The 24,844-nt window shown below is 39.1% G+C and overlaps 1 protein-coding gene across 1 annotated transcript in view; it reads left to right on the top strand.

Annotated features, from left to right (window-relative positions):
* The window catches only part of PTCHD4 (patched domain containing 4), a 180,750-nt gene that overhangs the window by 52,406 nt on the left and 103,500 nt on the right, over nt 1–24,844 (top strand). The window contains exon 2 of the mRNA XM_030315675.1: nt 3,510–3,990. Coding sequence (XP_030171535.1) covers nt 3,510–3,990 — 481 coding nt within the window. The remainder of the gene's footprint in view (nt 1–3,509; nt 3,991–24,844) is intronic.

Below are 24,844 nucleotides of genomic sequence, written 5' to 3'. Positions count from 1 at the left end.
CCCCACTCACGCTTTATCTCTCTCTCTCTCTCTCTCTCTCTCTCAAAAATAAATAAACATTAAAAAAAAAAGAACAGTTAGTGGGGACTAGGAACCAAAGTGGCCTCCCTGAAGTCAGCCCCACAGGATTCTAGAAAGTTCTGGATTTGGAATCAGAAGAATTGCATTGGAACCCTGGGTTCATCACTTTGACTAACAGGTCTGCCTTCTCTGAGCCTCTACATTTGCTCACCTGTTAAACACAAATGTCCTACCTGGTGATTGGTAAGATTTTGTTATGCCATAAAAATAATTAATTCATGGCTTTATTATAATGATATCATTTCTGGCCTTCACATCTGACTTTATAGGTAGTATTTTCATAGGATAATAGAGCTGAAAATTATCTTCAACATTATGTAAACATTTACTCCTATATTCATATCTGCTCATTTAGAGATGAGAAAATGGAAACCTACAAGGGGAAATGAACCAGCCAAAGGTTTCTTAGCCAGTTAGCCTGAGACCTGTGCTGCAGGCCGGGTCACAGGACTTCTGATTAGGCGTTCTTGCCACTAACCCCCCTGACTGCTTACAGGTCCAGGGAAGTTCTGCCCAGAGGATAATTACAATACATGTTTTATTCATTCTCTATTTCTCCTACCAATGAACTGTTAAAGTTGGGAAACTGGCAAACTCTTCCACCATCCCTTACAAAACAGTAGAATTTTGCCTTACAAAAATATGCTCAGTATAGTTCTCAGAAACATTGGGATGATTTCTCAAGATCATATAGGATGACTGGGCCAATGGCTTGTACAAACTGTGGACCTTTCAGCACAGCTTTCTGTTCAAGGACGTCTAAAGACCTTGTTTATTTTGTTCTGGTGCATGGACTAGAACAAATTAAGAGAGAGAAATTCATTCTATTAGTTACATCCATTTAAATATAATGGGATGAAAGCATATCTCTTATGAGGTAATTTTTGTAAGAAATGGCAATTAGACAACTTCAAAAGGGGGGTGAGCAGTTAGCCAAACTCAATAAAGATCAGTTGTTTAAAAATCTGTAGACTTTTGACTTTTGTCCAGGCACATTATCAGTGCCCTCTTTGATCCACTATAATCTCCAAATGAGGCCTGAGGGACGCATAAATCTTTGTTCCGCTGTTAAAGATCCCTGAGAAATCTTTTTGATGACAAGAATGAGTAAAGACAGATGGAACTGCACATTCTTAAGTGAATAAATATAGCTTTTAAAATACTTTCTCTTTCAAATAATCAAAAGCACATGTCAACATCACAGGCAGGATTTCAAAGAAGTAGAAACCAGGGTGGAGCTAAAAATTATACCAAGCTTAAACCAAAAATAAACAAGCCTAATTGAGAGCAAGAGTGGAAATTCTTTAAAGAGTGGAAACCATATTCCAGTCTCTCAGTGCTGGGACAAGATGCCCACTCCTTCTTTGAAGCTTTCCTACTGTTTCACTTGCAGCTCATCGGAGAAGCCCACAAGGTTTCAAAAAGAGAGAGTGGGGAAACTCCAGCTGGAATTTCAGGTTTTTCATATATATATATATATATATATATATATATATGAAAAAAGATGGAAAGTTTACAAAGATACAAAGATGCCTTGGAAAGGGGAGATTTTCCAAGCAAAGGAAGGAAAAAAAACCTCAAATCCAATTCTTATTTAGAAATAAATTGTTCATTTAGAGTTGGTCAGGTTGTATTAAGTAGAAAAATTGCTTTTACTTAACGTATAGGGGCAAATGGGTATGTGAAATGACTATGAAATTTCCTCCTCACAAATCTTAATGATACCACTAACAACATTTGTACTTGCTGTAAATTTCTCAAACTTTTTTGTGCCTGCAACACACTTTCAAGTACGACAGTTACTTTAGTGCATGTTAAAAATACAAATAGGAACAAGTACCTCAGATATAGAGTCTGACTAAATGAGTCCATAATAACTGGTTACAGGTGTCTACTTGAGGGTAGAGTGCGTTGCAATTCTGTAATAACAACCACAGTTAGCAGACTGTTTGGGTTTGTTGCCCTTCTGCACTACCTTTCTAGAAAGAATTGTTTCCTGCTCTGCTTCTATGCTTTTATATCCTTGTGAGATAAATATCTTGCTTGATGTAGCAAATGCAGATTCTCCTCATGGCACTAAGTACCTTCGTGCCTGCATTTCATGTGGTACCTGCAGCACATTTTCAAAGCCATGTTCCGTCTTGCGACCTGCTATTGGGCTCAGTATTGCATCTGACCACCATTGCCACTGAAGTAAATGACAGTTGTGGCAAAAAGAAAATATCCAAATTGATTTAAATTTGGTGATGGCCATCAGGGATTTCTTTCTGAGTGTTCAGGCACACTGGTTGATAATTACTGCTCTGAATTAAATAACTGCATATCTGGGGTGCATCATGGCTCAGTGGGTTAAGCATCTGACTCTTGATCTTGGCTCAAGTCTTGATCTCATGGTTCGTGAGTTTGAGCCCCGTATCAGGCTCCACACAGACAGTGCTGAGCTTGCTTGGGATCCTGTCTATCTCCCTCTTTCTCTGCCCCCATCTCAAAACAAATAAATAAACTTAAAATAATAAGTAAATAAACAACTCAGTATCTACCTTACTTGTACCTTAAAGAGGAGTGATCACTTCTCTCATAAATATCCTAGTCCTATGACCTTGTCTGCTCTACTTCATGCGAAATTCTAAAATCACAATGACTTTTGACAAGCCCACCTGAAATCTTATCAGTTTCATTGGGGGGGGCGGGGGGTGGTTGTCCACTGTGTTCTATGGGGAAAAGGTCAACCTATGACTGAGGCATAGTCATAGGTTATGACTGAGTGAGTCATAGTCATGATGAGTGAGCAGGCGCTCACCCCATATTTAGGAAACATTTCAACACTCTTGTGTTAATAGTAAAAACAAAACAAATAGTATCTTCTATCTGGTGTGCAGTCCACCGTTGCACCCCCAGGGCCCCCAGAGTATAGATGTTTGTAATGTTCATGTGTGTTTGTGTGTGTTGGTGTAGGTGTGTGTGTTAACCCTGAAAAGCTTAGTGTATATTTACTAAACGGATTATTCTTCCAATTTTTGAAATGTTAACTCATGCCATGCTTCATGAAACTGAAGCTGAAAACTTTTGGCTGAAACTGAATCGTAAGACTTGATCCTGCATAAAGGAGTTGTAATAGACTGCTACAGACAGAAATGATGGGAATGGGGGTAGGGACGGGATGGATCATTTCCCTATGCATGTGGCGAGTCTTGCATAGCTTCGTAATTCTCTTTGCATCCTTCTAATCCTGATCATCTTGCATGGGATCCCATGACACTCCAAAAGGTTAAATATAAAATCCTCACATGCCACTCCACCCACATCAGCTCCACGATTGCAAGAGCCATCCTCTGCCTTCATTGTGTTCCTTCACTTAGAGTAACAGTCTGTTGTCTGGAATGTGCATCCCTCTGGTAACTGTAGTCTCTCCTTTTTCTGTTTTCAAGGATGGGAGGAACAGTTTTATTGGACACCAACTGGGCGGGGTAGTGGAAGTGCCAAACAGCAAGGACCAGCGGGTCAAGTCAGCCAGAGCCATTCAAATCACCTACTACCTCCAGACCTATGGTTCTGCCACCCAAGACCTCATAGGGGAGAAGTGGGAGAATGAGTTCTGTAAGCTTATGAGGAAGCTCCAGGAGGAGCACCAGGACTTCCAGCTCTACTCTTTAGCATCCTTTAGCCTCTGGAGAGACTTTCATAAGACCAGCATCCTGGCCAGGAGCAAGGTCCTGGTGAGCCTTGTGCTGATCCTGACCACAGCCACCCTCTCCAGCTCCATGAAGGACTGTTTGCGCAGCAAGCCCTTCCTGGGCCTCCTGGGGGTGCTCACGGTGTGCATCTCCATCATCACGGCAGCAGGGATCTTCTTCATCACCGATGGAAAGTACAACTCCACCCTGCTTGGAATCCCATTCTTCGCCATGGGTAACTATCCATCCTTGTGGTAATCGGATTCTTACCGATATGGGGCAAGGTAGTATATTTCTTGAATTCTCAGGCAGAAATCCGTTTTAATTTTGCACTGATGCGTCTGTGTGATTATGTAAAATCTTACTTGGGGTGGTGTCCGTTTCACCTTACTGGGCCTTTTGGAAATTTTAGGCTGACCAAGTCATCTTCCCATTTACGTTGGGGAATTGAGTGCTGTCAGGTATTTTTAAATTATACAATATTGGAATTCTCTACTCTGCTTCTTCAAAAATGATAGGCCAGGGATAATGGAGTACGGAGCTAAGGAAACCCAACACTTAGTCTGAACAAACTTTCGTGGTTCGTATTCATGGGCATCTTCAGGTTGATGATGGTGAAGAATGAATAACGTAGGGTGAAAATTCAAAGAACTACTGACATGTTCTAATCTGAAAAACTCCTTCATTAATCTTGGCTTATTAATTCATTTCAAAAATGTTCCAGAAATTATACTCATTTACTTACCTCCATATTAGCTAAACCTTCCTGCTGCTGCTTAAAGGTGTCTCCCCCAATTTCTTACATCTCTGGTAAAAATAATTAATGAGCATCTTCACTCAAGATTATTCCTTCTTATAACTTTTCTCCTAGGCATACATAAATGTCTAGAAAATGCTTTATGAGTGTGTGGGGGGGATGTGTGTGTGTGTGTGTGTGTGTGCGTGTGTGTGTGTGCGTGTGTGTGTATGTTCTCACAAAAAAGAAGATCAAGTCTGGGAAGAAATGTGAGTGATGGCTCAGCAACGAGACTGATGGAATGCATCAGAAAAGCCATGATAATGGTGATATCTGTGGTCCTACGAAAGAGTTCTGTCAGATATGATATAATTCCCCACATGCAGTGATTTGGAGGTTGAGCTGTAATAATGGCCTCTACGAGGTGAACTGACATGAACAGGAGCGTCTTGAGCTGTAAAATAAATGTTAAAATCAGCTATGAATTACAATTTTATTACTAAATAAAAAACCTCACAGGTATGTGGCCAAAAAGTCTTCCAGGTAATCCAGACCCTTTTTGTTTTCACTTTAACAAACATTTCTGAGAATACCGCAAAACAGGTTTATAGTGTAGGTACTGGGGTCAAACTTCTTTATCTGGAAACCCAAGTTCGTTGTGACCCCTAATAAGTCAGTTCATCTCAGTAAGCCTCAGGTTACTCTTATATAAAATAAGGGTAATAATCGTATCACTTTCAAATAATTGTTGTTTGAATGGAGTAGAATACACCTAAAGCTTAGAGCAATACAGCAAATGCTTTGTAAATGTTATCAAGCTTTAAGTGAGCTGGATTCAATGATCAATAGGAAACAGCCCTTAGATTCAAGAAATTGAAAGTCATCCTGGATTTTGCATATCGTCTTTAAATGCATGTTTATCTTGTTAACAAAAGTTTTTTTTTCTTTTTCCCAAAGAACTATATTAAAATTTGTTTGTACCAGTGATAAAGGATGAGCCTAGATTTAAACCATTTAATACTTGTTTTTTGAGCTCAGTCTCTTGACTTGAAATAACAATATAAAATTCATAAGGAACATTCAGCATGATTCACAAATGCAGCATGGCTCATTCAAAATGACAAATTAGATACCTAAAACTGTGGCAATCTAAGTAGGTAATGGAAAGATTTATCAGGAAAATTCTATGTTATATAGAATTCTATATTCAATACAAATAAGGAGAAAAATTGTCTCCAGTGGTGTTGAATTGTAGTATCAATTCTACGAAATCAAAGTGGTGTTTTCATTCCTTAAGGAAATAATAACATGTAAAACCATAGCACTGAAGCAAATGCCCAGACCCTGAAACACATACTTTTCACACTTTTTTTTCCTCTCTCAGTGTTCTTTAAGATCATAACTCAACTCTGGACAGTGTAGGTGCAGACTCTAAGAAGCCTGGTGAATGGTTCATAGAATTCAGTCCTTAAAATGTTCTGAAATAAACTTTTTTGGTATGTTCTGAAAACATAACTACAATAAACCTACCAATAAATACTTATTTCAGATATCTTTTCCATCAAGAGGGAGTTTGTTGGATGTGCTTTGTTCTGTTTGTAAAATGATCCATAATGATAAAGATACCAAGATCAAGAACTAGCAAAATGAAAGGAATATCCTACAGGGCCAGGAAATCTGGGCTTTCATTCTAGTTTTTCCACTAACTTTGTATGTTTTATTTAACTTTGTCCCAGTTCTTCATATATTAAATGAAAGTTTTGGGCTTTTCAATCTCAAATTTTGAAGATCCTACAATATTATTCATTTCATTTTCTTTCTTTTTTAAAGTTATTTATTTATTTTGAGAGAGAGAGAGAGAGAGAGAGAGCAGGGGAAGGACAGAGAAAGGGAGAGAGAGAGAATCCCAAGCAGACTCTGCACTGTCAGCACAGAGCCCAATGTGGGGCTCAAACTACCAACTGCAAGATCATGACCTGAGCCGAAATCAAGAGTCAGACACTCAACAGACTGAGCCACCCAGGCACCCCTATTTATTTCATTTTCTACTGAAGCTAGATCATTCCTTTAATCATTCCTTTCTAATGTCATGTAAGGTATGCGTTATCCTCCAACCTCTAATCTCCATTCTCCTTTGTTGACTTCTAGTGTGTGTGTGTGTGTGTGTGTGCATGCGTGCATGTGTGTGTGTGTGTGTGTGTGTGTGTGTGTGTGTACATATGAAAGAGAGAGAGAGAGAGAGAGGGAGAGAGGCTTTAGATAGAAAAACCACAACCTTGCATTCAGAGCACAACTCCATGAAGGTGATGAGGTGGAATGTGCTATTGAGCATCAGTAAGTTCAGTTTGGCAGATCTATATCTTCTAGGGGTACACATGGCATTGGTTGAAAATAGTCCTTTGATTGATCACATTGTATATGGTATCCAAACTGCATACTATGAAGTTAGTTGGGTGTAAGGCAAAGAAGCCCAACTCTTCTGGCAAACTTTTATTTCTATTCCTATCTTCCCACAAGGATTTATCTGAGGTAGTGAATATTCACTCCACTGTGCCTCAAGATTCAAACCTTTTGTGTTCATTAGAACTTATCCCTGAAGCTGAATATGTCACTTATGATGTTCTGCTCTTCAGCTATCTTGTTTCTGACCACGTATCTTCCTTCTAGACTGCACCTGCCTTGTTCTTTTTTCTGATCATTCATCCACTTAATATCCCTGGTGCCATTTAAGAGGCACATGTACTGTACTTTTATATCCTGCCATTTTTTTTTGACAGAGAGAGCACGAGCAAGGGAGAGGGGCAGAGAGGAGAGAGAGAGAGAGAGAGAGAGAGAGAGAGAATATGAGAGAGAGAGAATCTTAAGCAGGATCCGTGTTCTACATGGAGCCCCACAGGGGGCTCGGTCCCATGACCCTGAGATCATGACTTGAGTCAAAATCAAGAGTCAGTCGCTCAACTGACTGAGCTAGAGCTACCCAAGCACCCCCATCCTGCATTTTTTAAACCTGTACCAATTTTTATATTTTGTCTGTAAGTAAATTCGTGTCTCTCAAATTGTATGTTCCAGATTTAGGTTTATAAAAGATGATCATAGGCATATATATGACTTCTGGAATGACCTATTATGACTAAAATGACCCTATTTAACTCCAGCTTAACATCTTTTCTCTATGCAAACAGAAAGCAATAAGAATGCCACTAATTTATAACTCATTGTCAGCCTTTTTTTTTTTACTTCATTTGCTTTGTGTGAATGTGTTTCCTCTTTCTGGAAGGAGAAATATGGGCTAATATTGCATACAGGTACCAACCTGGCTCCTTGCTGATCTTCTGTGGATAATTGCCAAAGACATTAGTAGCCTTGCTTCACTGTTATTTTTGCTATCTATCCTGAATTCGTTTTATACGCCAGGAGTCTTACTTTAGTCATTTGTGATTTTGACAAGAGCTGCTTTGTGGCAGTACTGAGACTAATTTAAAGTTCAATAGAGCTTAAAAAATAGGTAGTGAAGATAGTGAGTAAAGATGATGGACACATGTACCTGACTTGTTTTGTTCAGGGGAAGCCAGCATTTCCATCTACAAGACTTCATTCATCATCTAAAACTCCACACTCAAAATTCCGTGTTCATGAGCTCCATGTTCATTTGTTTATTAATGGATTCAAATATCTATTGAGCACCTACTATGTTCCAGGTATTTTTGGATTCTAGAGTAAAAGGCACTGAACAGAACTGATCAAGTTATTGCCTACATGGATCTTACATTGTTGGCCTGCAAAGGGGAGGCATCTGACAATAAACAAATAAGATAAGTGCTATAAAGTACAAAAATAAAGCAGGATAAGGGATAAAGAGCATAAGTGGTAAGAGAAAAGACTTTCTAAAAAAACAAAAAGAAAGAAATTGAAGTAGGGAGCTAAATGAAGTAAAGAAGTATCCATGTGGCAACCTGAGAAGAGCGTCTCTGACAAAGCCAATTATAAATGCAGTCTTTTAGATGGACTTCTCTTGGTAAAGTTGAGGAACAGCAAGAAAGGGAGTGTGGCTGGAGCAGAGTGGACAACTGTGTGAGTATTATGAGATGGAGTTAGGAAAATTGTAAAGAGCCAGATCATGTAGGGCACTGAGAATACTTTAGATGGAAAGCTATCTGAAGCATTTGAGACATTAGAGTATGACCTGACTTACGTTCTAAAGGCATCTTTGGCTACAGTGTGAAAATTAGTCTGCAGTGGATCAAGAATGGTTATAGGGAGACTGTGTAAGAGGTTATCACAAAAATTTATGGGATATAATGGTGGTGACTTGAAATACCATGAGAACAGAGACAGTGGTAAAAAGGGATTCTACTCAGGATGTATATTTGAAAATAGAATTGACAAGATTTGCTGCAGGATTGGATGTGGTATGTAAGAAAAAGAAGAGTCAAGGATGACCCCAATCTTTGAGGACTGAATAATTAATAGAAAGCATTCACTATTTATTGTCATAAGGAGATTATGGAAGGAATCAGTGGTAGAGGAAAACTTTAGGAATTTACTCTTCTATCTGGTAAGTTAGATATACCTATGAAGCATCCAAGTGGGGAAAATGTGGGCTAAGACAGTATGTAGATCAGGTTCAGAAGTAAAATCAGTAAGTTGGAGCTGGAAATATAAATTTTGGATTTATCATGGCATAGCTGATAATAAAAGCCATGAGATCTGACAAGATCAACTGGAAAGATAAATATAGATAGGAAATAGAAGTCTAAGATCTGAGCCCTGAAGCTTTCCAATGCTTAGAGATTGGGAAGATGAAGATGATTTAGAAAAATGACATTAAGAAGGATCAGGCAGTGAGATGGCAGGAGAATCAAAAGATAATAGTGTCCCAGCAGCCAAGTAAAGAAGGTGTTTCCTGAAAAAGCTAGACATCAACTGTTTCAAAAGCTGCTAAGAAGTTGTGTCCAATGAGAACTGAGACTTGGTCATTTGACTTAGCAACTTGAAGGTCAGTGGTGACTTTGACAAGAATTGCTTTGGAGGCATGCTGCGAGTAACAAAGAGGTTGAGTAGAGCTTGGAGCATAAGAAGTGAAGACAGTGAGTAATGATAATTTTTCCAAGGAGTGTTACATCACAGAGAAACAATGATTGTACGCTAATTGGGATGCGCAGTACAGAAAGCTTCATAGTAAAGCAAAGATAGGAAGAAATTGCAGAAGCAATGTCATTGAGTAGGAGAGATGGGCCTGGATTCAGAACACAACTAGAGTCATGGGCTTTATATAAGAGCACAGACAGCTCATCTCCGGTTAAGAAAAGAGAAAGCAAAATATACGGACAGATCCAGATAGATTGGTACATGTGGGGGTGGGAGTGTGTGGAAATTCTCTTCTGTGGCTTCAACTTTGTCAGTAAAATATGAAGCAAGTTATCAGCTGAGAATAAATTTGGGAGAGGAGGTGTTGATTTGAGGAAAGTGAAGAGATTTTGAAAGAGTGGCTTTGGAAATTGGAGAATAAATTAAAGAAAAAAAGCTAGGTGAACAGCTAAGAAGCACAAGGAACCACTTGAAGTTCACGTTTATGGATTTAGAAAAGAAATCAATTGGCATTGTTGCTGAGTCAGTGCCCCACCTCCAGCCATATATAGCTGCTTGGGGGAGGGGTTGAGTAGGCAATGACATGAATTTAACTGGAAAAAACCTTACAGGGGAAAAAAAAAGAAGGTTTATAGTGTATGCAGAAGAATGACTATAATGACAGATCATGAAAATTTTACTAGTTGGGGTCAGCTAAACCATGTTGCAATAACAAATAATGCCTTAAATCTAGTTGGATTAACACAACAAAGATTGATTTCTTGCTCATACTACAGTTTAGTGTGGGTCAGGAAGCTTTCTTTGGGAACTCTTTCTCCAGCAGAAATTCAGGGGTCGAGGATGCCTCTGCCATGCAACATCTTGTCTTCTCAGAGTTTGTGGTCCCAGCTGTGTACACAGAAAAGAGAATAGTTAGGGAAACCACACCAACTTATAACTACCTTGCACGTGAATTGATAGTTATTTCTCATCATATTCTATTGGCCAGAACTAGACACATGGCCATAAGTTAGCTAAAAGAAGTACGGAAAATGTAGGAGAGTAAATGGATTATTTAATGAATTATTAACTGTCTCTCTCATATAAACTAAGTCAAACAAAAAGGGCAATGAAGATTTACTTCCCATTATCATCATAGCAAAAAAGTGATAGGGTCAAAATACTAGGATTTTCTGTGAGGTCAGAAAATTGTTTGAGGTTGGAGTCTATTCTGGTTATCGATTGCTGTATAACAAATACCACAAGACTTCGTAGTACAAAACAACCATTTTATTATGCTCATGGGTTTTGTGGGTCAGTAATTTAGAAAGGGTACAGTGAGGTCAATTTCTCCCATCTCTACAATGTCTAGAGCCTCAGCTCAGGGTCACTTGAATGTCCAAGGGCTGGGACGGCTGGGGCTAAAACAACCACTTCTCAGATGCTTTCTTTGCTCACATGGCTGGTACCAAGTTTGGGATTTCTGAAGGAGCCCCTCAGCCTAGAATTTTGAAGATGGCCTCTAAATGTGTCCTCTCCAGCATGGTGTTCTCAAGGTAGTCAGGTTTTTAATCTGGTGACTCGGGCTCCAAGAAAAATGTATTGCAAGAGAGCAAGGCAAAACTGCAGGGCTGACCCGGTCACAGAAGTTGCATAGCATCCCATCAGCCATATCCTGTTGACTGCATGCCATTCACAAAAGCTAGCTCAGGTTCAAGAGGACGGCAGTGGGACTGTACCACTTCAGAGAGTGGCAGAGAGTTGAGAGAGAGGTGGAGTCACATTGCAGAAGAACAGGTGGAATGGGAGCGACCGTTCTGGCCATCTTTGGAAACAGAGATCTGCCACGCAATCATAATGGGAGTGAGCTGGAAAAGAAAGAGATGGATTCTAGAGATGCATGGTATCAAGGTCTTGAGAAGAGATTATTACTAATGAAAATGACCATGATTTGATCATTTTGAGCTGGGAGACAAATGTAGGATTGAAGACATTATGAGTTAAAAGGACCTGAGTATAGAAGGGATTTTCTCTGTGGAATCTGAAGTCATGAAAAATTATGACAAGAGTTGTGATGGCCACTGACACATTGAGTCCTATGTTAAATCTTTAGCAAATGAGAGAGACTGATCCTGAGGTTTGTAAATGAATAATAATTTTTTTTTTTTAAAAAGGAATAATTTGCATACTACGTGGCCTACCTTCAAAAGAGTAAGTGTTTTTAAGGAAGATGAACAACATCTTTGACTTCCCATGCGGTAGAGGACAGCACCTATAAAACTTTCAGGTACAATAACACAAGAGGAATAGGAGAACAAAGAGGCCTCCAATGGAGAGAGCCAGGAAAGCAGTGTCCTCGGGGGATGGCCAGCTTTCATTAGAGCAAGAAGCTAAAGGTTATATTTGGGGAAGAGATTCTGGAGGTAGGGAATCTTCGTGATGACAGACTGAGTTCCAGAGGGCAGGGGGAAGGTGGGAAAGATGAGAAGATGGTCAGATAGGGGGTTATACAGAACTGTATAGGAATGACAGTTCCTGGGAATCGTGGGCCTCTGTGATTGCTCTGTGAGGGGAAGGGTATGGCTCGATGGCCGTACCAATGGTCCCACTGGGCAAAGTCGTTCTGTTACATTGTAAGTCAGATCATATCACTCACCTGCTCAAAATCCTATACTAGCTTCCCATCTAAACCAAATTCAATGGATACAAACATTCAGTGATTTCCAAAGTCCCAACAAGACTGACATCTGTTGTCCCTCTGGCCTCAGGTTCAGCCTGTCTCTCTCTCTCTATACCTGGAAAGCTCTTCCTCAGATACCTGCAGACTTGTTTCCTTACCTCCTGCAGCTTTTAATGCAAATATCACCTTCTTAATGGGGACTCCCCTGGCCACTCTATCCCAAACCACAAGCACCCTCACCTTCTGGTCTCCCTCTCTGCTTCAGTTTTCTCCTTAGAGTTCATCATTATCTACTATACAATACAATTTGCCTTTGGACTTGTTCATTTTCTATCTCCCAGCAATGGAATATAAGCCCCGAAAGAATGTAAATTTTCATTGTTCCATTCCCATTGTTTTCTAGTACTTCAAACTGTACTTGGCCTGGAATAGGCCTTAAAAATTAATGTGGAATTAATGAATGAATGGTCTCTCAGTGTTTCTCAAATGAGTTATGCTCTATTCGAGTCACTAGGTCAGTTTAACATATCATGATCCACATTTATGTTTCACTTAAGGAGAAGGAAAGAAAGTAGAAAGAAATAGGAAATAGCCGAAGGTATTGCACATAGTAAAGTATTATTGTATCAATACTTTAGTTTCAGTATAATACATATGTGTATAACAGATCCCAGTGGAAGATGTTTTTCATAATGTGGGCCCCGGTCAAAATTTTTAGAAAAACACTCTAGAAACTTTGTTGGGCTAATGTCTTAAACAGATCATGGTGATAAGTGAGGATTTATTGATGGGGAGGCCACTGGGAGAACTCATCAGAAACATATGTAGCTGCTTCTCTTGGTTAGTTCTGCTGGAGGCAGGATCAGTACTTTGGAAGGGGAGGGTTTTGCCAGGCATTTAAGGTGTTACTTCCTGGGCACTGCTGTTTCCCTAGACCAGAAATAGCACAGTGTTTAGCACGTAATGGGCCCTCTAAGACTTGAGAGTTGGCTAAAGTTTTTTCATGATTATGTTATGGTTTTGGAAATATTTCTCAGTAAGTTGCTTTTGCCACAGGACCTGTTTTACATGGGATCATTAAGCCATCGAAAGCCTCCCCAAAGTAACTCATTGCTGGGAGAGACAGGGCCTATTATTATGACATCAAGAATGTTCAGTTGGAGCTCTTTCCCAGCCATATTAATTGCAGCCACCCTGCTTTTGGTAAGAAACTGTTACTTCCTTTGGGAAAGGGTTGGCCGATGGCCTTGTTTATGGCTTGGGATCAGAAGATTTGGGAGTCCAGTTTAGTCCCACCTCTTATGGGCCTCCCCTGTTTTCTCTTTCATACCCTGAGGAAGTTGGACTGATTTGTCTTTAACATCCCTTCCACCTTTATTCTTTAATCAGTGAATCTTTTATTTGACACTTAGGCTATATGGCATGTTATTTTCTGGGTTTGGGGTTCACTGGGAGCTAGACTGGGTCTACTTGGCATCTTTTCTAATGTCTACTCCAAAGTGCCCATAGTAGGCATTTTGCAAACATTGACTTATCGATGACTCTTGTGGCCGTTAACATTCATAGAGGAAGAAAAGTCTGAACTCTTGGCTGTTTTTAGTTTGGGTATCTTAATGTCCCTATTTTTCTTCTGTTTTTCTTTAGTTCTGATTTTCTTATATTGATGTCTGTTCTTTTGTAGCTTTGAGATGGATTTTCTGAGACGTAAGTTTCTAATAAGTTAAAACATCGTCTCACTAGCTGGTTTTTGTAGACCTTTTAAAGGAGGCGGGAAGGGAACAGATTTTTGGCATAACAAGTAAGAAGTTGAATTTTATGCCAAGCATTTCAGGTAGCATGTACTTTTTATTGTATAGCACTGTCCAACATTAGTAGTAATTATATCCTGACTCCTTAAGATTCTACATTTTCTTTGGAATCCACCTCCATATTGCACTTTTTACTGCAAACAAGCTTCCTCCAGTGATAGTTGGAGGTTTGGAATGAGGAAGAGTACTATTATATAACACAATTTTACTCAGGGTGAGAAGCATATGGACTCATTTTGGTGATACTGTTTATCTCAAGGGTAGCTGAAGCTAGTTTAGACATTTAAAATGGAAAGATTTGTAAATATACCTCATGCTGCTTAATCCACTCTGCTCTTGCTTTTTACCTCTTGAATCAGGTAGCAATCAGTCTTGAGTAATTAAACAGCTAGGGAATTGTGAAAGATAAATTTATTCAGCACATGGTAGAACTATTACTATGTCAGGTACTATCGCTTCTCCAGCATGGACTTCCAAAGCCTTCCTCAAATACATCTCTATCACAAGCAATCTGAACGATCCTCATTAACTGAAGTTGACTTAACTGTCATGACAAAACATTCCAAGAAAAAAATATCCCTAATGCCCGAAAGCTGCGGTTACCAACCAGATTGGGATTTTCTGCAGTGCTGTATCAGGGTAAATGCTGCAATTTAACTCGAAACTTGAATGGTGGAAATGCATTAAGGCTTATGCCATTACTTTTCTGAGGAAAAACAAAGCCCTATCCAGGAAAAAAAAAATCATTTAAAAACTGGACACTTACCTTCTAGATTCAATTCTTTCCCAAGCCAGTATTTTCATACCCAGGCATCTAACAAAAAAAGACAATTAGCAGAGAAGGATGAGATAATTCCTGTATTGATTTGAGGATGCTAGTGGCGACCCTTAGGCTTCTAAGAATTGAAGAATCCCTATGCATTGATTCCCACCTGCCTTCCTGGAACACTATGGTTTATGTATGCATCCAATATATGTGTCATAGTGGCTGATTTCTTTTGTAATGACAGAGCAATGCCTTCACCCAGACCAAGGCAAAACTTATTTGAGCTTCATCTTCTAGATCCTACTGTGTACCTTTAGAGAAATTATAATGCTGAGTTTGAATTTAATATGAAGAAGATGCTGCCATTTTTTTTCTAGTGCTTCCTGACTTGGCCTAAATCAAATAAGACTACGTCCTGGCCAGTGATATTTCCAGTAATTGTTTACATCCTAAATTAAATATTTTTTTAAAGTTTATTTCTTTATTTTGAGTTAGACAGATAGAGAGAGTGAGTGGGGGAGAGGGAGAGAGAGAATCCCAAGCAGGCTCCATGCTATCAGGACAGAGCCCAACGTGGGGTTCTATCCTACCAACCGTGAGATCATGACCTGAGCAGAAATCAAGAGTGAGACACTTAACCAACTGAGCCACCTAGATGCCTCCATCCTAAATTAAGTATTGTATTTAATAATATAAATCAGTAAAATATTAGTTAAGAAAATTTGCTAATGGTATTTGAGAGCACATAATAAAAAGCATGGAGTATAACCATAATAGTCAATGATATACACCAAAAAAAAGGAAACAATTTTGTCAGAAAGAAGTGGGTACAAGAATAGGTTTTTCAGCCTTAAAAAAGAAAAACTACTATTTATCTTACCAGCAATGGATGGGCTTATTCAGGAATAAAAGAGAATTGTAATCCTGGACAAACAACCTGTGGCAAAACCATAGACAAATCCTGGAAACAAAGGAAAGGTATGCTTCTGAAGGAGAAAATTGTAAGTTGGGAAGGCTGTTATAAACTACACTCCATTGGAGTAAACCAGGAGTTGGAAGCATGGTGACTTTTCATTGGCTTAGCTATGGCAGAGGGGCAGATAAGGAAAGCATTTCTTTCTTTAGCTGGGATAGTAAAGTTGTTTCCATGTGCATAGTCAAGTCCACTTCTTCCTCTTGGGTCTGCAATTGACTAAGAATAGCAAGGTTTGAGAGCTCTCCTCGCGGAAACCTTCTGACTCCATTTTAGTGGGGTTTCCCATTACTAATTTTCACAGGTTAAGCTACTTTTTAGCGGGGGGGGGGGGGGGGAAGAGATGGGAGAAACACATTACATGGCTCATTTCACTGAATGAAAACCAGTGGAGATCACCTATACACACACAAAGAAAGACTACTGAAGGCACCTAATTTGTAGATTTTTGGGAGTGACTGTGATGACTATAATAAGGACTCATTATAACACTCAACAATAAATTAACGGATTTACTCTATAACTCTGTCCCCTTTCCCTTCCTTTCCACTGTGTTGGTCAAGGATCAGGGCAACTTCATGTACTTGACTGTGTTGGCACAATGTTTCAGAAATAATAAGTGCTCAATAATTATTTCTTGAATGAATGACTTTAATTCCTAGCTCACAGCAAAGATAAAGCTTAATTGTTTTAGAAATGGATATCTATGTATGAAATTCCATGTGTTCTTTTAACGTTTATTTATTTTTGGGACAAAGAGAGACAGAGCATGAACGGGGGAGGGGCAGAGAGAGAGGGAGACACAGAATCCGAAACAGGCTCCAGGCTCTGAGCCATCAGCCCAGAGCCTGACGCGGGGCTCGAACTCACGGACCGCGAGATCGTGACCTGGCTGAAGTCGGACGCTTAACCGACTGCGCCACCCAGGCGCCCCCCATGTGTTCTTTTAAAATTCTGGGAATAATGATCTTTAAACAAAGCCATTGAAAATGGTTATGTAATGAAGGGATTTTGGATCTCCAAATATAAGAGTTTAGTCTAAATGTTTTATTACTTGTTTGGGTGCTTCATGCAACCTAAAAATATTCCCATGGCCATTTTATCATAAAGATGACTTCCTTATTTTCCCAGAGATACGTGGGCACCTGTTTCTACTAAATAAGGAAATAAAAGTCACCAGAGTGATTCTCAAGTATGTTTTGAAGCCAAGATCAAAACCTGTATTACTTAATTTTTTTTTTTCTCCCAGATTCCTTGACTCTGTTGTCTGTTCTCAAACTGAGCCCCGAGGACTCCTTGGGAGGCATTAGGACTATGGGCCTTGGAAAGAATTGAGCCAGCAGAATTTCTGGCTATTCCTCTCTGCTTCTGCCCATGAATTTCACTCTGGTATTTTTTACATGGCAAGTTACCATAAAGATTTAGTTTGTGGAGAAATTCCTGTGGATCAAAAAACAAACCAACAAATGTTTGAAAACTGCCAGTTCTCTACCGTTCTCCTTCATAACGTAATGGAAGGCAGAAACTGAACTTGAGATGAACTAAATTTATTTTACAGCCTGGGTGGCTGTGCTTTGATCAACTGTTATATCTACATGCTTGCTGTAGTTATTTTATTGAAATATTTCTAGAAGTGTGATTTCTACTTAAGACTTTAACATTCGCTCCTGTAGACAAGTTAACCTATTTTTAAGATACAGAAAATCCAAAGGGATGGAGGCAATGAGGTTTCATGGTTGCCAGAGGAAACTGAGCAAGACTGCAAAGAGACTCCAAAGGGTAGAATTATTTGTAACTTCACTGTATCCTAGGGTTAGGTTAGACTGTCTGTCTTACAGGTCAAAAAATTGTATCGTAAAGGCACAGTGGCAAACTAGACTCTCAAAGAAAGGATCCCATTTACTAAGTTGGAAAGAGATAATGGCCAACAGCTCTGTTCTGGTAACCTTTCCAAAAAATGGTCTAGTATACCACATAACAAGGCTTTCTTAAGATATATGAAAAAGACCAATTATTACTCAAAAGGCTTTGTGATGAGCATAAATGAAAAAATGATATCTGATGAATTTGAATGCTGCCAAATTGCCCACTCTGTCCTTCCAGATTTGGTGTCTTTCTTGCCTGAAAAGTTTTTTGTACACAATACAGATTCATTGTTAGATGTTATCATTCTATGCTGGCTATCTCCTTTGGTTGATAAGCTTTATCTATACAATGACTCCATATCACTGACTATGTTAATAAATGCACTAAGTCAATAGTGTTTCTGTTGGGACTAGAAGACATTCTTTCTTCTTAGATTATTTATTGATCAAATAAGTTTAATCCTCAGACAGTCCCCATCTTTTTATGTTTTCCACATATTTGAAGTTCATCCCTTCTGTTTCCACTGGGAACTTTCTATGATATTTTTCTTTTTGGTTGTGTTATTTATTCCAGTCTGTTTATCCCTTTGCCCATTCTGCTAATTCTTCCTAATCTTATCCTGAAAGATGAAAACCCTAAATCAGTAGCACATTATGTGAGAATTCCTTTATTCTTTCATCCTACTCAAACACCATTACCAACATACCATCTACTTGCATAGCTTAGCACTGCTGTGTTTCTAGAGCAGTCTGGCCAAGGGAGAGATGTCTGTCAAAGGAAGTCCATGGGCTTCGTCTCTATGAACTTCCAATTCCAATCTCTTCACATTGTTTTCTCTGACCAAAATGAAACTGCTGTATATCCAAACACACAAGGCCATTTCCTGTCTCATGATGTTCCTTTCTCCAGAAATTTCTTTCTATATCTCCCTTGTTCTGAATTTCAAGCCTTTAATGTTTGTTGCTCTATGGCATTTTTTACTGACTTCCAAACCCAAGAATGACTGGTTTTCTTTTTTGCCTTCTCTGTGCCCTTGTTTACATGCCTGTCTTCAATTCTATACTAGACTGCAAAGCCTTCATTAGAAAAGTTTCAACTTCAGGATGCCTGGGTGGCTCAGTTAAATGTCTGGCTCTTGATTTTGGCTCAAGTCATGGTCTCATGGTTCACAAGTTTGCGCCCTTCATCGGGTTCTGTGCTAATGGTGCAGAGCCTGCTTGGGATTCTCTTTTCTCTCTCCCTCTCTCTCTTTCTCTGCCCCTACCACGTGTGCATGCACACATGTTCTCTCTCTCTCTCTCTCTCTCTCTCTCTCTCTCTCTCTCTCTGTCTTAAAGTAAATAAATGAACTTTACAAAAGAGAGAAAGGATCTGGGGCGCCTGGGTGGCTCAGTCGTGTAAGCGTCCGACTTCAGCTCAGGTCGTGATCTCGTGGCTCGTGGGTTCGAGCCCCATGTCGGTCTGTGTGCTGACAGCTCAGAGCCTGGAGCCTGCTTTGGAGTCTGTGTCTCCCTCTCTCTCTCTGCCCCTCCCCCACTTTTGCTCTGTGTCTATCTCTCTCAAAAATAAATAACCATTAAAAAAAATTTTTTTAAGAGAAAGGATCAACTTACTGTTTTTTTTTTTTTTTTAATTTTTTTTTCAACGTTTATTTATTTTTGGGACAGAGAGAGACAGAGCATGAACGGGGGAGGGGCAGAGAGAGAGGGAGACACAGAATGGGAAACAGGCTCCAGGCTCTGAGCCATCAGCCCAGAGCCTGACGCGGGGCTCGAACTCACGGACCGCGAGATCGTGACCTGGCTGAAGTCGGACGCTTAACCGACTGCGCCACCCAGGCGCCCCTCAACTTACTGTTTTTATCTTCAGCGACTAGTAATGAGCCTACCACAATATAGGAAGTAATTTAAAATTATTTTTGGACTGACTCAGTGAAGGCCAGCTCTGCCATATTGGCCCCCTGTATATAACTGGCCACCACCCTGGGTTCCTCACGTAGCACTTGTGCTGGTTACTTTCTGTTTTCCCTCCCTATCATCACCAACACATTTTCTTCTCTATCCTTCTCTTCTTTGATCTTTGTTCTAGAAGGCTAATTTTTGTAGATTGCTCCACCAAGGCTCCCTTGGCACCTTGCTTTGTGTTGAGTTTGGCCAGTAAGAGGCATCACCAGGAGATAGTAGGGCAGAAAGAGAAAGAGGTCAAGGTCTTTCTTTCCTTCTTCCTTCTCTGATTTGACAGTATTTCTCTGACAACTTCATCCTCCGACAGGCAGCCACTCCATATCTACAACTGTTACTAGACCCCGGTAGTACTATTTCCTCCCTTTATTCCTTTAGGCTTAAAAGTAATAACAACTTCCTGCCCGTGCTCGTCTCTAGATACCTCAACATCCCTGGTTTTTGGCTCTGCCCATATGTTTGTAAGTAAGTCTCTCAATTAAGGTTTTTGTATTTATACTGTCTAAGGGATTGCTATGTCCTTCCGAGCTTCTCCATCTCTTGCTAGATATCATACAGCCATCCAATATCTTAGTGGATCTGAAGTCCTACCCTGAAGTCCATCTGCTTCCCTTAATTTGCTGGCTAATTCTTGCCAACAAATCGTCTTCTTCAAGGGTACTGGATTTTACTCTCTACCAACCAATTCCTGACCATCAGTGGATCTAGGAGCAGTCTGCATTGCCCATCTGAACTTGGTTATCATTAGATAGCTAGATATCTGCCATATTTGGCCATTTTGGACATCTTAACCTCACAATTTCCTTTGGACAGTGAGTGTGCATTGTATCTCCACTTAAATGCCAGTCTTGTGTCACGATTCATTTCTCCTACTTTTATAATTCTTGTACTTTGCTTTCTCCAACAAGTTGAAGTCTTGAGGCATACGAGTTTCCCATGCAGATTTATTTTTGTATCTTTCATGGCTATTTTGATATGTCTCTTTTAAGAAAGACCCTAAAGAAGAATTTTCAAACATACATGTTTTTACCTTGGTAAAACTTGGGGCTGGCATTAATAGAGGCTTTGCCCTCTATGAAGCAAGAATGAGAAATTATTTCATTCGAGAGTTCCATATCACTGTGATCATTTTTAGGTCATGGTGGCTATTTTCTTCCTTGTACCTAGTCTAAGCTAAAAGTAGCTTGATATAGAATTGTTGCCTTATAGTCAGATTTTCCAAATATATATAAAAAGAGGCTTCCTGTCCTTGTTTTGTGCCATGGTGCTTGTGCTTTTGCAACTGAAAATAGCATTGGCGCTCATTCCTGGCACATTACACTGCAAGCTTCTATCTAATTTGCTGTCCATACTCATCCTAAAGTCCTTTTCAGTATTGCTGCTTTCCAAGTATTTCCTTCTCATTGAGCATCTATGTCTCATTTTCCACAAAGCTATTCGTTTTCCATTTTCAAGGTTGATACACATCCTTCTACCAACCTCTCTTCTCTCTAGAAACGTCACTTAATATTCCTGAGTGGTAACTTTTTTTTTTATTCATTTTTCCTTATTGCAAAAACAATGCATATTATAGGAAAAGAAAAAGAAAGTGTACAACCACCATCCAGAGATAACTGATAAAAATTTCAACTACACCTTTGACTATATCTCTGTGTCTGTAGGTAGATAAATACGTAGATTTATAAAACAAAACATCTCTCTATATATTGTCATGCAGCCTGCTTTTCTTCTTCCTCTTCTTCTTTATTCATTTAAGTAATCTGTATACCCAGCATAGGGCTCAAACTCATGATCCTGAGATCAAGAGTCATATGCTCTTCTGACTGAGCCAGCCAGGCGCCCCGCAGTCTGCTTTTTCATTTAATAAATCAGGAATTTCCATATATGGAGAAATTATATAAACCTGTATATGTACTGTTTTTTCTAACAGTTATATGTTAACACTGGTGTGATTACTGCTCAGATTAAAAACTAGCATTCCAAAAGCTTCTTCAGTTTCTCTTTTTAATCACTCGTACCCCACCTTATAACCATTATCCTGACTTTTAAGGTAATGAGCTCTTAGCTTTTCTTTTTGGTTTCACCTATGTTACAATGTGTATACAAATAAATATTATTGTATATTCTTGGTGAACCAGATATTTTATCAGTATGAACTGATTTTCCATCCCTAGAAATGGTTTTTGCTTTAAAGCCTATTTTCTGATATTAAGATAGCTCATCAGAATCTTTTGCTCATATTTGTTACATATGTTTTTCTATTCTTTCAGTATCAACATTTCTGCTTTTTTCAGACTTCCTCATGTGTCTTGTAAATTGCATATAGTTAAATGTGGATATTCTCCAGCTTAACGATTTTTGTCCTTTAGCTGGAGAACTTGGTCCCTTCAGTCTTTTTAATACAATTTCAGAAATTTTCAGGTTTAAATCTACCATTTTATTTGTGTTTTATATTTGTCCCATATGGCCCATATGTTTCTACCCATATATATATATTTGCTCCCTTTTTGACCACCTTTTGGAATGAATTAATATATTTTATTACTTCATTTCATTCCATTTGCCGCTTTGAAAGTTAAATGTATGCTTCTAATATTGTGATTCCTCTAGAAATCAGAGTATAGTCACACTTCATTTACCAAAATGTAAAATTTATCAATAGCTTCATTTGTCTTCCTTATATAAAAAAGGAGATCACATGAACTCTATTGAGACCCCTCCTAACTTACATGTTATTGCTGTCCAGCACTTTAATTTTGATGCTATTATGTAAACTCACTGGACATTATCATTTTTTCTTTATATAGTTCATGGTCTTTTACTTTTACCCACATACTTACCTGCTATTTTATTATTATTGTTTCTTCTTGCATCTTAATTTTTTTTAATCTGAAATCCCTTTCTTCTTTCTAACAGAAATTGCTTAATGCATTGAGAGATGTTCTATTGGTAGAAAAACTCTCTCAGTTTTTTGTTTTTCCCCTCATATTTGAAAGTTATTTTTGCTGGGTATGAAGTTATTGCATTACACTGAAAATGATGATTCTCCATCATCTTTATTCCATTGTTTTTTTCCCCTCACTGCTTTTAAGATTTTGTTGTCTATGGTTTTCTGCAGTTTCACTCGGATATGTCAATATGTGGCTTTCTTTGTATTTATCTCACTGACAATTTACTGAACCTCATGATTTCATGGATTACTGTCTTTTATAGATTCTGAAAACCTGTCAGCCTTTATCTATTTAAATACTATTTTTATTTTATTCTTTTTTCTTTCTCTTGAACTCCACAAACATATGTTATAATTGGCATGTCCCTCACCTTCCTTTTTGTATTTTCCCTTTGTCTCTCTGTGCTACATTCTAAATATTGTCCTCTGTTTGATAAGACAGTTTACTAATGTTCCCTTTTGCTGAATGCTTGGCCTGAATGTTTGTGTCCCTGCTAATTCATATATTGACATCTTAACCCCCACAGTAATGGTCAATGTTACCATTATTACCAGGGGTAGGAGGCAGGGTCCTCATGGTTGCTATTAGTTCTCTTATCACAGACACCTCAGAGAACTTATTCATCCCCTCTATCATGTGAGGAACACAATGAAAAGGGGCCACCTGTGAACCAGGAAGTGGTTCTCACCAGACACCCAATGTGCCAGTGCCATGATCTTGGACTTCCCCACCTCCGGAGTTGTAAGAAATAAATATTTGTGGCTTATAAGCCATCCAGCTTATGGTATTTTTTGTGATAGTGTCCTCAGTGGACTAAAACACTACACCTAAGCTATTTCTAAGATACCCATTAATTTTTTTTAATGTTTAGTATTAGATTTTTTTAAATGTCTAAAAGTTCGATTTAATTCTTTTTTGAGTCTCCTATTGTCCACAGCTGTTTACTATTATCTGAATATACTTTCTTTTTTTTTTTTTATTTTTTTTTCAACGTTTATTTATTTTTGGGACAGAGAGAGACAGAGCATGAACGGGGGAGGGGCAGAGAGAGAGGGAGACACAGAATCGGAAGCAGGCTCCAGGCTCTGAGCCATCAGCCCAGAGCCTGACGCGGGGCTCGAACTCACGGACTGCGAGATCGTGACCTGGTTGAAGTCGGACGCTTAACCGACTGCGCCACCCAGGCGCCCCAGAATATACTTTCAAGACCATATACATTTTAACACAGAAAGCGTAATCTAAACTTTTTATAAACATTCTGTTATCTGAGGTCTCTATCCCTCTTCTGCTGTCTGTTATTTGTACAGGTCTTAAATCAATCACCTTGTTTTCTTGTGTGCCTAGTTGTATGAGTGTGTGGTAGGCAAGATTCTTGAAAAAAAAAATCATGGGTGTTTTCATATTCTTATGATGGTATTCTTTTTTCTAAAAGGTCTCTGTGGTTGTTTGTCTCTGTCTGGCACCTGAAGGCACTAGTAATTGGAAACCATCTCAAATGTAATTCATAGCCTGAGGTTCCCTGCTCTACCCAGACCATGATGTCCAGTCTGTAAATGTACACAAAGACCCATCCATTAAACACAACATTTTTTTAAGGTTTATTTATTTATTTTGAGAGAGAGAGAGAGAGAGAGAGAGAATCCCAAATGAATCCCAAAGGTTTCGTGCTGTCACTGCAAAGCCCAACTTGGTGCTCAATACCACAAACTGTGAGATCATGACCTCAGCCAAAATCAAGAGTTAGAAGCTTAACCGACTGAGCCACCCAGGTGCCCATACACACAACTTTTAAGATACTTTTTCCCTTTTATTTTTCTTCTGCTATGCTCAGCACAGATAAAGGCTTCTGTAAAATGTTCTGTGACTTGAAGTGAGAGGTGGGGGTTAGTTCTGGTGTATCACTGCTCTGTGGCCTCTGAGGTCCCAGCTTGAGGTGAAGAAGGTGTCTCAATAAGACATCTCACCTTTCCTAGCCCATGGAGCAGACCTCTGTTACCTCTCATCCTTTCAGGCTGCTGACTTGAAGCCCAAGGGTGCAGTACTGTAAAAAAATATTAATAATAATTAAATAAAACCCTCAAGGAAGAAATGGAATTCCTATGAATTTCTGCTTATTACTTTAGGTTCAGTATGGCCCCCAAAATTTGTCCTTAAGGTTCTCCATTATATTTGTGGCTGTTCATTGATTTTTCAGATGAAGAGCTTCATTTTTTATCCATTATATTCTAATTTTCAGCTAGTAGGTTAATCCAAATAACCATCCTGTAAAATGAGGAATCAG

Source organism: Lynx canadensis, chromosome B2, assembly GCF_007474595.2.
Source record: "Lynx canadensis isolate LIC74 chromosome B2, mLynCan4.pri.v2, whole genome shotgun sequence".
Lineage (NCBI taxonomy): Eukaryota > Metazoa > Chordata > Mammalia > Carnivora > Felidae > Lynx > Lynx canadensis.
Note: the sequence above shows the minus strand (reverse complement) of the source record. Positions and strands in the feature narration are given on the sequence as shown.